This window comes from Symphalangus syndactylus, chromosome 17, assembly GCF_028878055.3.
Source record: "Symphalangus syndactylus isolate Jambi chromosome 17, NHGRI_mSymSyn1-v2.1_pri, whole genome shotgun sequence".
Lineage (NCBI taxonomy): Eukaryota > Metazoa > Chordata > Mammalia > Primates > Hylobatidae > Symphalangus > Symphalangus syndactylus.
The window spans coordinates 54,333,074-54,346,014 of NC_072439.2; the positions used below are offsets into that span (position 1 = coordinate 54,333,074).

General features: G+C 36.1%; 1 protein-coding gene across 44 annotated transcripts in view; it reads left to right on the forward strand.

Moving 5' to 3' along the window:
- MBNL1 (muscleblind like splicing regulator 1) overlaps nt 1-12,941 on the forward strand; it is a 221,611-nt gene that overhangs the window by 180,601 nt on the left and 28,069 nt on the right. For 35 of the 44 annotated variants that reach the window (XR_008652055.2, XM_055248718.2, XM_055248720.2 and 32 more), the window contains one exon: nt 7,452-7,652. The exons of the other annotated variants lie outside the window; for them this stretch is intronic. Coding sequence is in view for 34 of the 35 variants with exons in the window: in XM_055248718.2 (XP_055104693.1) it covers nt 7,452-7,652 (201 nt within the window). In the remaining variant the exon portion in view is untranslated. The remainder of the gene's footprint in view (nt 1-7,451; nt 7,653-12,941) is intronic. 44 annotated transcript variants of the gene reach the window in all.

The window sequence follows — 12,941 nt, forward strand, 5'->3', positions numbered from 1 at the left end:
GTAATCCCAGCACTTTGGGAGGCCAGGGCAGCCGAGATCAAGACCATCCTGGTTAACACAGTGAAACTTGTCTCTACTAAAGATACAAACATTAGCTGGGCGTGGTGGCACACATCTGTAGTCCCAGCTATTCAGGAGGCTGAGGCAAGAGAATAGCTTGAACCTGGGAGGCGGAGTTTGCAGTGACCGGAGATCACGCCACTGCACTCCAGCCCGGGTAACAGAGAGAGGCTCCCTCTCAGAAAAAAAAAAAAAAAAAAAAGAGAGAGAAATGCAAATCAAAACCACAATGAGATAGCATCTCACGCCAGTTAGAATGGCAATCATTAGAAAGTTAGGGAACAACAGATGCTGATGAGGATGTGGAGAAATGAATGCTTTTACACTGTTGGTGGGAGTGTAAATTAGTTCAACCATGTGGAAGACAGTATGGCAATTCCTGAAGGATCTAGAACTAGAAATAACCATTTGACCCAGCAATCCCATTACTGGGTATATACTCAAAGTTTCATAAATCATTCTACTATAAAGACACATGCACACGTATGTTTATTGCAGCACAGTTCACAATAGCAAAGACTTGGAACCAACCTAGATGTCCATCAATGATAGACTGGATAAAGAAAATGTGGCACATATACACCATGGAATACTATGCAGCCATAAGAAATATGAGTTCATGTCCTTTGCAGGGACATGGATGAAGCTGGAAACCATCATTCTCAGCAAACTAACAACAGGAACAGAAAACCAAACACCTCATGTTCTCACTCATAAGTGGGAGTTGAGCAATGAGAACATATGGGCACAGGGAGGGGAACATCACACACTGGGGCCTCCTGGGGGTTGCGGGGGCAAGGTGGGGGATAGCATTAGGAGAAATACCTAATGTAGATGACGGGTTGATGACTGCAGCAAACCACCATGTCCATGTCACGTGTATACCTATGTAACAAACCTGCACGTTCTGCACATGTATCCCAGAATTTAAAGTATAATAAAAATCAAAAATAATCAAAAAAATAAACAAAACTTCTGGATTCTTTTTCTGAATTATTATTTTTACTTTGTCACATACTGTCTGGTGCAAATTTTATCTAATGAAAAATTGGTACATAATTTAACCAGAAATAGGCTGTATATCGTGGCTTACAACCTGGAGACCTCTGATAGATTTCTTTAGTGCATCCCAGCCAAGTGTCCTTCAGAAATTCTGTTGTTTCCAGGCTCTCTTCATTGCCCTCAAAGAGCTCTACATAAGCAGTGGTTATAAAGAGCTTTGCATGGTCTCTGGAGTTTCTCTAGTAATGGTCTCATGTGCCTTTACCTGTGATCCCAAAGTTAACCTTGGCTATCCATAATTTGTGATGGCAGCTATTCTTTGGGTACACAAATTAGCTATCTCAAGGTACATAATTTGTGTAGAAATCCTGTGCATTACATGAATTTTGAAATAGCCTAGAAATAGAGAAATTCAGTTTCTGATTTTAGCTAATGTCTTGAGAGCTTCTTTGCTGCCTTTGTCAGCTAGATAGACTTTGCTGTCACGTCATGTTCCAAGCATTTGTTGCCATTCAGATGCAGAATGCTTTGAAGTCATCATTTGTCATACTTCCAGGAACACCTAGAATTCTTAAATAGTTTTTTGGTTCTTTACTTTCCACTTTATCCAAGTAATGGTTGAGATAAGGCACTTTATCCCAGAGTGTTTCTGGTAAAAGGTTTCCATGTCAGTTTCTCTGAGTAGTCTTTCATCCATCCTGCTGTTCTTACTGCCTGTTTCCATGAAGGAGCCTGTGAATCCTCAAGCAGCCTGAGAGAATGGGCCCTGGATTTAGGAACTAGGCCATGCCTGGTTGATAGCTTTCTACTAGGAAAGCCAGAGTGTTCTTTATTTAAATGTTTGTTATTTCAGTAAAACTGTATTGAAGGATAAAGTGAAACTAAGAATAAAGGAGGTACTCATTGATTTATCCAGTCACAAGTCAGTCTAGGAGCAAAGTTGTAACAGTATATCTCTTATTTTATTCATCATTTGCTACCCTTTTTTTTTAAAGATAGAGGGTCTTGCTTTGTCACCCAGGCTAGAATGCAGTGGTGCAGTCATAGCATACTGTAAGTTCACACTTCTGGGGTCAAGTGATTCTCCTGCCTCAGCCTCACAAAGTGCTGGGATCATAGGCCAGACCCACTGTGCCTGGCCCTGCTTTCTTAGAAAAGAAGAACTTTATAATATGAATTTGTTGATAACTCCTGTTAGCTTTTGGCACTGTTTATATTCAAAATAGTTCACTGAGACTAGTTACAGGGTTATGCCTACCCAGAAACATGCTTTCATATACCTTCATTATGTGTGCTTTTTTAAAAAAAAATTGTTTTTAAATATGAAAAAAATTAAAAAATAAAAATTTTAAAAATTTTAAAAAATTTAAAAAATTAAAAAAAAATTTAAAATATTTTGTTGCTTAATATATATACATAAAATCTAGAAAAATATGACAAAATTTGTGATCTGTGAATTTCAGCTGATATTGATTACATATTATTTGTTACATATACTCCCTCCATTTTTTTTTTAAATCTCAAACATTGCAAAACAGTGTTCACATGGTGTTTTAAGATAAGTATCAGCCCCTGTGATATTTGCAACATTACAGCATGGTAACTACATTACTGAAACTTGGAAAGCTTAATATAAAAAATTGCAAAACAAAAGGAAAAAATAAACTTTGGACAGGTATGTTAGAGATAGTAATTATTGAATTTTGAGGTAAAGAAAGACACAATCACTTTTATTTCACGTTCAAGTATATATTCTAAAGAATATTTAATGTATTTGCTTGTTTCTATGGCAGAGAAAAGCAGCAAATCCATTAGTATGTATGTTAAGTAAATGTTTGTAGAAGATCTGTATAGATGCTAAACACAGCATATACATAACATGAACAAGACATAAGGCAAAAGTCTGCCCTCTAGGAGCCTCCAGTCTTGTCAGACTAGAGAAGATATTCAGGTAAACACTGGCAGTGGTATATGCTGCATTGGAGTAATTACGAGTTCGTGGGAACAGAGGGTAAGAAAAACCCCTTCATAGTTAGAGATGTAGATGGATCAAGAGAAACTTACCTAAAGAGTAATTCTTGAAGTCCTAATTCTTGAAGCACAACTGGAAATTAAACAGATTGGCTAGGCACGGGTAGCATTCAGTGTGGAGGATAAACCATGTTTAAAAGAAAAGATCCATAAGGGAACATGTATCCTTAGAGACCTTACTTACAATCAGAAAAATGTACCTGTATCTGTAGAAAACCACATAGTGTGTGGAACTAGAATCACCTAGGAGCTTTCAAAAAATACTGCCACTTACCAGAGATTCTGACGAGTGAGGAGTGGCCAGGGCATTCACGGTTTAAAAGTCCTCCGGGTGATTTTAATGGACACCTGGTTCATTGTGTGAAAACCACTTTGTCAGAACCACTTGGAATCAGACACACCTGTGGTCACATCCTAGGCCTTCGATTCACTCATTTGTGTCTATAGACACATAATCTTTGTGAGCCTTTTTCCTTATCTGCAAAAATGGGGCTAATCCCCACTTGAGAAGGCTGCAGTTCACTCATTCATTCATTCATTCACTCAAGTACTAATTCAACAAGTATTTATTGAGCGCCTACTATGTGCCAGGCATTGTTCCAGGCTCGGGAGATTTAGTAGGGAACTAAACAGATCTCTTCTGATCTGTACCCCTCAAAAAACAGAAAAGAAAATTACCAAGGGAATTTATACTCTACTGTTATAAGGATTAAATACAATAAATAGCACAGATAAAGCACTCAGCATGATGCTAATACACAATAAATAAGGAATTAGTACTAATAATTATGTTTGCATAGTTAACTGGGGTCATAATATGAAATTAACACTTTGATTTATAATGAAGCCTGATTACCTTAATGGAATCAATGTCTGATTTAAAACAAACAAGTGATTAATCCATAAACGGCACCAGAATTAGTAAGTTTGTACTTTTTCTCTGGTGAGGATGTTCATTGGCAAAAGGCAATTATAAACCAAACTTTCTTATGTCTTTCGGGAACAGAGATACTTACAAATCATTATCACAAGAATATAGTCAGTATCAAATATACCAATTACATAGTTATATGTTATCCCTCAGAGAAAACAGGATGCCACTTGATAACAACATTGCATTAATATCTGTCTGAGATTCTGCTGAGCCCCCTGCAGGATAGCTTTTGGAATAGAAAACTGGCAGTAGTGCAGGTCAAGTGCTTTCCTAATCTGATTTTTCTGATTAGGGCACTCTCTGATGGGGCTAGCAGTGACCCATCTTCAACACGGCACTCTTTGAAGAAACAATATAACTAAATTGATGTAACAAATTTACAAAAATTTAAAATAAACGAATGTTTTGTGTGTGTGTGTGTGTGTGTATGTGTGTGTGTGTCTTTTGGAATCAAGTTTCAAAGTATAAAGCTATTGTTATTGATTGTCTGCCTGTTCAGCAAATAGCTCTACTTATCGAAAGAGGGAACAATTTGAGATAATGCTTGCTGAATAGTTGATGTTTCACATTTTTAAAAGCTCCTACCGACTTTACTTGGGGACAGTGCCCTAAAATTGTTCAGATTTGAATTTGCTCTGCTGAATTAAAGTGAAAGATCAATTCTCTTGATGACTCTGTAGAAACAACTCAGGAAAGATTATTGCCAGTTATTAAAAGCAGTATTTTTACATAATAAAAGTATTATTCTGCCTGTAATGTGCAACAGCTGCATCATGTGCATTTTTGGATTTCCAGTGTATTTTCTTTGACGAGATTTAAGAGAGCTGAGTTTTATTAGCCTGTGGTCTCATTTTATTAAAATAAAAATTGCTTTTTCTTCCAAAAACATTTTTAAATTTGACCTTTGCTTTTAAATAATTATCGTAGATTATGTACAGTAATATAAACATCTCAATAACTTTCTGAAGTCTACATTAAAAATGCACTATCTGGAAATACATGTTTATTCACAGTAAAAGAATGCAAAGAGAAATGATAATGAATAGCTTCTGTTGTCCATTTGCTAAACTAGTCTGTTAGTCCCCTGACATAGACTCTTTTAGTCTTCTATGCTAAATTTCTTATAATTCTTAAATGACTAATATAGAAATTAGGGTGCTGGTCTGGCTGGATTTTCATATGCAATCTGACAATGTGTAACAAAGTACAAGTTTAACCTGAATATCCTTGTATAGAAATCCAAGTTCAACATATATTCACTATACAATCAATCCTTGTCCTGCTGCCACCTGGGCAGAGAGTGGACAGTGGCACAGCATTAAGTCAGCTGCGGCTCAGGGAAGTGTTGGTAGACAGAGACTGCCCTAGGCCCTAGTTTCTGACAGCTTGTTGATTGTTAAGATTTGGAATGCACACATAGTTCTTGCTGTCTGCAGGTTGCTGCTTTGTGCTGGGAGGGGTTGGGGATTAGAGGTGCTACTTGAGGCCACTTCATCAGGCAAGAGCCATTAACCTGGCAGAGCAGCTAAACATGGCATTCAAACCAACATGTTCAGAGGCATAATTATTTTAAGTTGAAATGGTGTAATCTATATTGTATTGTTTCTTCTCAATGAATCACATTAGGTATTACATACTCTGCTTTTTCATATTTTTGTTAGTAAAAATGTATAGCTAAATGCAGAGTTTGTTTCCCAAGCAATTTTTGAGGTCAACAGAAGAGTTCCCTAAGAGAGGCCTTCTTAACATTGACAGTATTGACTTTTGGGGCTGGATAATTCTTTGTTGCAAGGGGCTGTCTTGTATGTTGTAGGACACTTAGCAGCATCCCTGGCTTCCATCCATTGAATATAATAGTTCCCCTCCAGCTGTGACAACCAAAAATGTCTTTAGACATTGCCAGGTGTCTCCTGAGAGGCAAAATAACTCAGTTGAAAACCACTGCCCTAAGAAAAAAGGAATACTTGAAATTCATTTTATTTTTCTAAATATAGAATCAGGGCCAGAGTGAGTAGAGGATATATTTTATTTTTTAACATATTTCTTTTGTACTATAAGAATTACATTTGTAATATATATCTTATATTGCAAAAAGTTTTACTACAGAGCTGTCTTGAATACTACATATATTCAGGTATCATGTAACTTCTTATTCCTGTCAGATGGCAGAATTAGTTATTAATACATTCTAATGTCTCTTTTATTCTAAAAAATGTTCTATAATTCTGTTCATTACTGCTGAGTAAAGAAAATAAATTGTTAAATATTACCTTAAAGAACAGCATCCGTTTTGCCTACAAGCTTTTGTGTTTCAGAAACAAACATTATTACACGAAGCATTAAACTTCAAGAATTAGAATTGAGACTATATTAGGAAGTTAAAAATGTACTATGAATAAGGTATGAAATTGTGTTCTGTTATACTTTAAACACTAGAAAAACAAATTGTTAGATTTCAGGTAAATTAATGCTGTTCAAGAACAAATATATTTTACGATATGCAAGTTTGCATATCAACAAATAGAAACAAGTTTGCATATCAACAAATAGAAAGTTTGCATATCAACAAATAGCAAGTTTGCATATCAACAAATAGAAACAAATAGAAAAGTTTGCATATCAACAAATAGAAACATCCTTATATATCCATGAAAGCATTTCTGGAAGAAATTCTGTCTTGTAGCAGTTTATTCAGTGCTGCCATATGTATTTCCTTGACCAATCATGTAGCATTTCTTTAGTAGCAGTTCTACTTCAGACTTCACATTTCAGACTTGTTTTCCCCAGTCAGGTGTGATAGGCTAGTGGAACACTTATAATTTCCCCCAGAAAAATCACCATCAAGTAAATATACCAAACACTTTATCTTATGTGCTCAAAAGGCAAGGTGTCATCATCACCTTTCACATACCCCATGAGATTTACAGCTTACATTGACTGTGAAACTCTTTTATCCCCTGAGAGTTCTACTTTATTTATTCCAGATAATAGGACACTTGCAACCTATTAACAGTTGTAAACAGGTCTTTCAAGTACATCTGACATAGCAATTACAAAATGTATTTCTTAGACAAATATCTAGAATTAAATCAGGACAAAGAGGAAGATTAGATGACCACGAGAAGTTTCTGCATAGTTTATCTATTTTTCCAAAAAAAAATACAAGTATTATAGACCCTAAGCTACAAAATTCCAGTGAATAATTTAATGGATATTTTACTTACTATATTTTAGAAAAACATTGATTTGATGAATGTTTAATAAAACAGCCTTACCCTAAATGATAGTAAATGAACACAGGATTAAAGGGAAGGAGGGAAGGAAAGAAGAATGGATAGATGGATGGAGGACAAATGTATAATTAAGAATATCAACTTTGAGCTGAGACCTGCATGTTAAATTTTGCTTTTATTTTATTTTTCAGCCAATGTTTTCAGTTGCACCAAGCTTAGCCACCAATGCATCAGCAGCCTTTAATCCCTATCTGGGACCTGTTTCTCCAAGCCTGGTCCCGGCAGAGATCTTGCCGACTGCACCAATGTTGGTTACAGGGAATCCGGGTGTCCCTGTACCTGCAGCTGCTGCAGCTGCTGCACAGAAATTAATGCGAACAGACAGACTTGAGGTAGGAATGACTAGTTGGTGTCTTTATATACTACATTCTAATTCTCAAAGTATGTTTTTTTGTTTGTTTGTGTGTTTCCATGGCCAAAAAGTTGTAAAAATATTAAAACAGAGATTTTGGCTTAGAGTTTGGAACATTTTCCTAGAGTATAGATAATGCTATATTTGATCAATGTAATGTTTATAAAGGCTACAACATCCATGTTTAGAATAGTGGATAAGAGGTCGGACGCTAAAGTCAGATTGCCTAGTTACATCACTGTACCTCAATTTTCTCATCTTTAAAACAGCACTTACCTCAAAGAGTTAGGGGAATATCTGGCACATAGAAAATGCCTCCTGAATGTTTGTTATTGTTGTTGTTGCAGCTATCAAGAATAACAAATGTTATCAATCCCCTAAAAATTGTTCTCATAAAGATGAACAAATATTAGTGTCTATAAGACATTTTACAATTTATTATTGCAAGTTTCCTCATAAGCTGTACAATATTTTGGTTGAAGTAGAAAGAAAACTTTGTTTATGAAGTGTGCTCTCATAAAAGTTTTTTGCATAATCCTCTAAGGTCTAGAGTAAAGGATAATCAGATGCGTGGGGTCTGCTGTTGGTACATGAAAAAGATACTAAGTTTTAAATCTTATTTCAAAGTGGTTGTTCAGAATTTCAGCATGACTATGAATTAATGAATTTGGTAAACTATAGATGCAGAGAAAAAGTGACAGCATCAAATGTACATTGAAGGTACAAACCTGTCATTGAACCCACCTAAAGAACAAAATGACCTTTTCCTCTTTTCCCTGGTGAGGATGTGGCGATATATTTTTTTAACTTACATTTTAGGTTCAGGGGTACATGTGCAGGTTTTTCTATAGGTAAACTTAATATCATGAGGGTTTGGTGTAGAGATTATTTCATCACCCAGATAATAAGTGCAATACCCAATAGGTATTTTTTCTGATCCTCTCCCCCCTCCCACCATCCACCCTCAAATAGGCCCTAACATCTGTTGTTTCCCTCTTTGTGTCCATGAGGTCTCATCATTTAGCCCCCACTTTCAAGTGAGAACATGTGGTTATGTGGTTTCCTGTTTCTGTATTAGTTTGCTTAGGATAATGGCCTCCAGCTCAATCTATGTTGCTGCAAAGGACGTGATCTCATTCTTTTTTATGTCTGCATAGTATTCCATGGTGTATATGTACCACATTTTCTTTATCCAGGCTACCATTGATGGGCACTTAGGTTGATTCCATGTTTTTGCTATTGTGAATAGTGCTGCAGTGAATATACACGTGTATGTCTTTATGGTAGAATGATTTATATTCCTTTGGGTAATCCCATTACTGGGTCGAATGGTATTTCTGTTTTTAGGTCTTTGAGGAATTGCCACACTGTGTTCCACAATGGTTGAATTAATTTGCCCTCCTACCAGCAGTGTCTAATTGTTTCTTTTTCTTTGCAACCTTGTCAACATTCATTATTTTTTGACTTTTTAAATAATAGACATTTTAACTGGTGTGAGATGGTATCTAGTGGTTTTGATTTGCATTTCTCTAATGATTAGTGATAATGGGCATTTTTCATATGCTTGTTGGCCACATGTATATCTTTCTTTGAAAAGCATCTGTTTATGTCCTTCACCCACTTTGTAATAGGCTTGTTTTTTGCTCGTAATTTAAGTTCCTTACAGATTCTAGATATTAGACCTTTGTGGGATGCATAGTTTGTAAATAATTTTCTCCCATTCTGTAGGCTATTTACTCTGTTGATAGTTTCTTTTGCTGTGTAGAAGCTCTTTAGTTTAATTAGATACCATTTTTCCATTTTTGTTTTTGTTGCGATTGCTTTTGGCATGTTTGTCATGAAATCTTTGCCAGGTCCTATGTCAAGAATGGTATTTCCTAGGTTATCTTCCAGGGTTTTTATAGTCTTGGGTTTTACATTTAAGGCTAATCCATCTTGAGTTGATTTTTGTATATGGTATAAGGAAGGGGTCCAGTTTCAATCTTCTGTGTATGGCTAGCCAGTTATCCTAGCACAATTTATTGAATAGGGAGTCCTTTCCTCATTGCTTGTTATTGTCAACTTTGTTGGAGATCAAATGGTTGTAGATGTGCCACATTATTTCTGGGCTCTCTGTTTGTTCTATTGGTCTGTGTGTCTTTTTTATACCAGTACCATGCTGTTTGGGTTACTGTAGCTTTGTAGTATAGTTTGAGTCAGGTAATGTGATGCCTCCAGCTTTGTTATTTTTGCTTAAGATTGCATTGGCTATCCAGGCTCTTTTTTTATTCCATATGAATTTTTAAATAGTTTTTTTTTCTAATTCTGTGAAGAATGTCATTGGTAGTTGGACAGGAATAACATTGAATGTGTAGCTTGCTTTGAGCAGTATGGCCATTTTAATGTTACTGATTCTTCCTATCCATGAGCATGGAATGTTTTTCAATTTGTTATGTGTCATCCATGATTTCTTTGAGGAGTGTTTTGTCATTCTCATTTTAGGGAGCTTTCACCTCCCTGCTTAACTGTTATTCCTAAGTATTTTATTCTTTTTGTGGCAATTGTGAATGGGAATGCACTCCTGATTTGGCTCTCGGCTTGGATGTTGTTGGTTTATAGGAATGCTCCTGATTTTTATACATTGATTTTGTGTCCTGCAACTTTGCTGAAGTTGTTTATCAGATCAAGGAGCTTTTGGGCCGAGACTATGGGATTTTCTAAATAAAGAAACAAGTTGTCTGCAAACAGGGATAATTTGACTTCCTCTCTTCCTATTTGGATGCCTTTTATTTCCTCTTCCTGAGGATGAGGCAATACTTAGTGCTGATAAATTTTACTGAGAAAGTGGCAAACTCAGGCTGTTGTGTGAACATAATTGATTCTAATACTTTGTCAGTTTAGCAGGCATTTAGTTAATAAGCTGATTTATTATTTATTAACTTTTGTTGCATATATTACAAAGGCTGTCAGATTTTAGCATGTTGACAATCATATACCAGACACATGCTCAAAAGGTTTAATGTTCAAAACAATCTTATGAGGAAGATACTATTATTAATTCACTTTTACAGGGAGATGATTTTAGGAGAAGAGATGTGAAGCAACTCTTTCTTGCTAGGGAGATACACCTGATACACCTGGATTTTTGAGTGATTTGTCATTACACAACTGTACTTGCTTATTAATTAACTAATGCTGTTTGCAGATGGATTAAGAGGAAACTTAAAAATTTTTATGGCTGCATACTATTCCATGGTGTATATGTGCCACGTTTTCTTAATCCAGTCTATCATTGTTGGACATTTGGGTTGGTTCCAAGTCTTTGCTATTGTGAATAGTGCCACAATAAACATACGTGTGCATGTGTCTTTATAGCAGCATGATTTGTAGTCCTTTGGGTATATACCCAGTAATGGGATGGCTGGGTCAAATGGTATTTCTAGTTCTAGATCCCTGAGGAATCACCACACTGACTTCCACAACGGTTGAACTAGTTTACAGTCCCACCAACAGTGTAAAAGTGTTCCTATTTCTCCACATCCTCTCCAGCACCTGTTGTTTCCTGACTTTTTAATGATCGTCATTCTAACTGGTGTGAGATGGTATCTCATTGTGGTTTTGATTTGCATTTCTCTAATGGCCAGTGATGAGCATTTTTTCATGTGTTTTTTGGCTGCATAAATGTCTTCTTTTGGGAAGTGTCTGGTCATGTCCTTTGGCCACTTTTTGATGGGGTCATTTGTTTTTTTTCTTGTAAATTTGTTTGAGTTCATTGTAGATTCTGGATATTAGCCCTTTGTCAGATGAGTAGGTTGCAAAAATTTTCTCCCATTTTGTAGGTTGCCTGTTCACTCTGATGGTAGTTTCTCCATGGATGAAACTGGAAACCATCATTCTCAGTAAACTATCGCAAGGACAAAAAACCAAACACTGCATGTTCTCACTCATAGGTGGGAATTGAACAGTGAGAATACACGGACACAGGAAGGGGAACATCACACTCCGGTGACTGTTGTGGGGTGGGGGGAGGGGGGAGGGACAGCATTAGGAGATATACCTAATGCTAAATGACGAGTTAATGGGTTCAGCACACCAACATGGCACATGGATACATATGTAACAAACCTGCACATTGTGCACATGTACCCTAAAACTTAAAGTATAATAATAAAAAAAAAATTTTTAAATATCTGAAATTATTGGATCCTCAGCATGTGAAGCAGTTTTGTTCCCCCAACCTTTCTAAAGCAAATCCTGAGTTCTTAATGCATAATTGTTGATTGATTAGTGGGATCCAAATAAGCAGTCTGAGATGAACTTTAATGAATTATTAACAGATGATATTCAAAAAGCTGGTTATAAGTCTTCTAAACCAATCCTCCCACATTCACAATTTTAGGTAGTTTGTTACTGGTTATATTTTGTAGTGCTTAATTGAAATGAAGACTTTTGTCTTTGAGTTTTTTCTTTTTGTGAGGAGTTACTTAGTGTATTATGTCTGTTGTCTTTTGCTGTAGTTAGTACAAACGGCTACGACTGCATCAACTGTCATTTCCCTTTTATCTGAATCCCGCCTATCTAAATGCTTGATTGTAGTGCAGCTTCTTATGTTATTCTTGTTAACAAGATCTGATCCAGTGTCACAGTTACAACCTGTTAGGATACTGCAGTGTGAAGCTCAGAGGTGCATCTTTCTGCTCTGTGCTTGTGATTTTAGACAATCCTATCTGCAGGTTATTTCCTCGCATGCTAATTGCATTACGTATTGAAGTCTAAAAGACATGGCAATAAATGCACACACTTAATTTATTAATTGACCAAATGTTTGGTCATTTGGCATTTAAATGTATACTCTACTTCTTCCTTGTGAAATTCTGAAGCATATTTTTGAATGTTGAGTTCCTTCTGAGGTGAAAAATTTTTGGAATCAGTTAAACTATTGGCCAGTTCTTCTTGTCACTTCTCTTTTTACTGCAACTTGTTAGACAATAAAGAAATTTAAAATACCATAGATTGTCAGCCTTCTGGTTCTTACATAATTGCTTAAAACTGACATGTTTACAGCACCCAGTGTGATACTACAGGAAAAAATGTTAAATTGGAAAACAGGAATTCAAGAATTACTGCATGTGATGTTGCTAATTAGGTGAGTCAGCTTGGATCAGGATGCTCTTATTCTCTGGGCTTCATATTCCTCACATGTAAAATTAGGGGTTGCACCAGATAATCTCTAAGGTCACTTCCAGTTAGAACATTCTAGGGACATTTAGGTCATTTTCTTGTTTTTAAC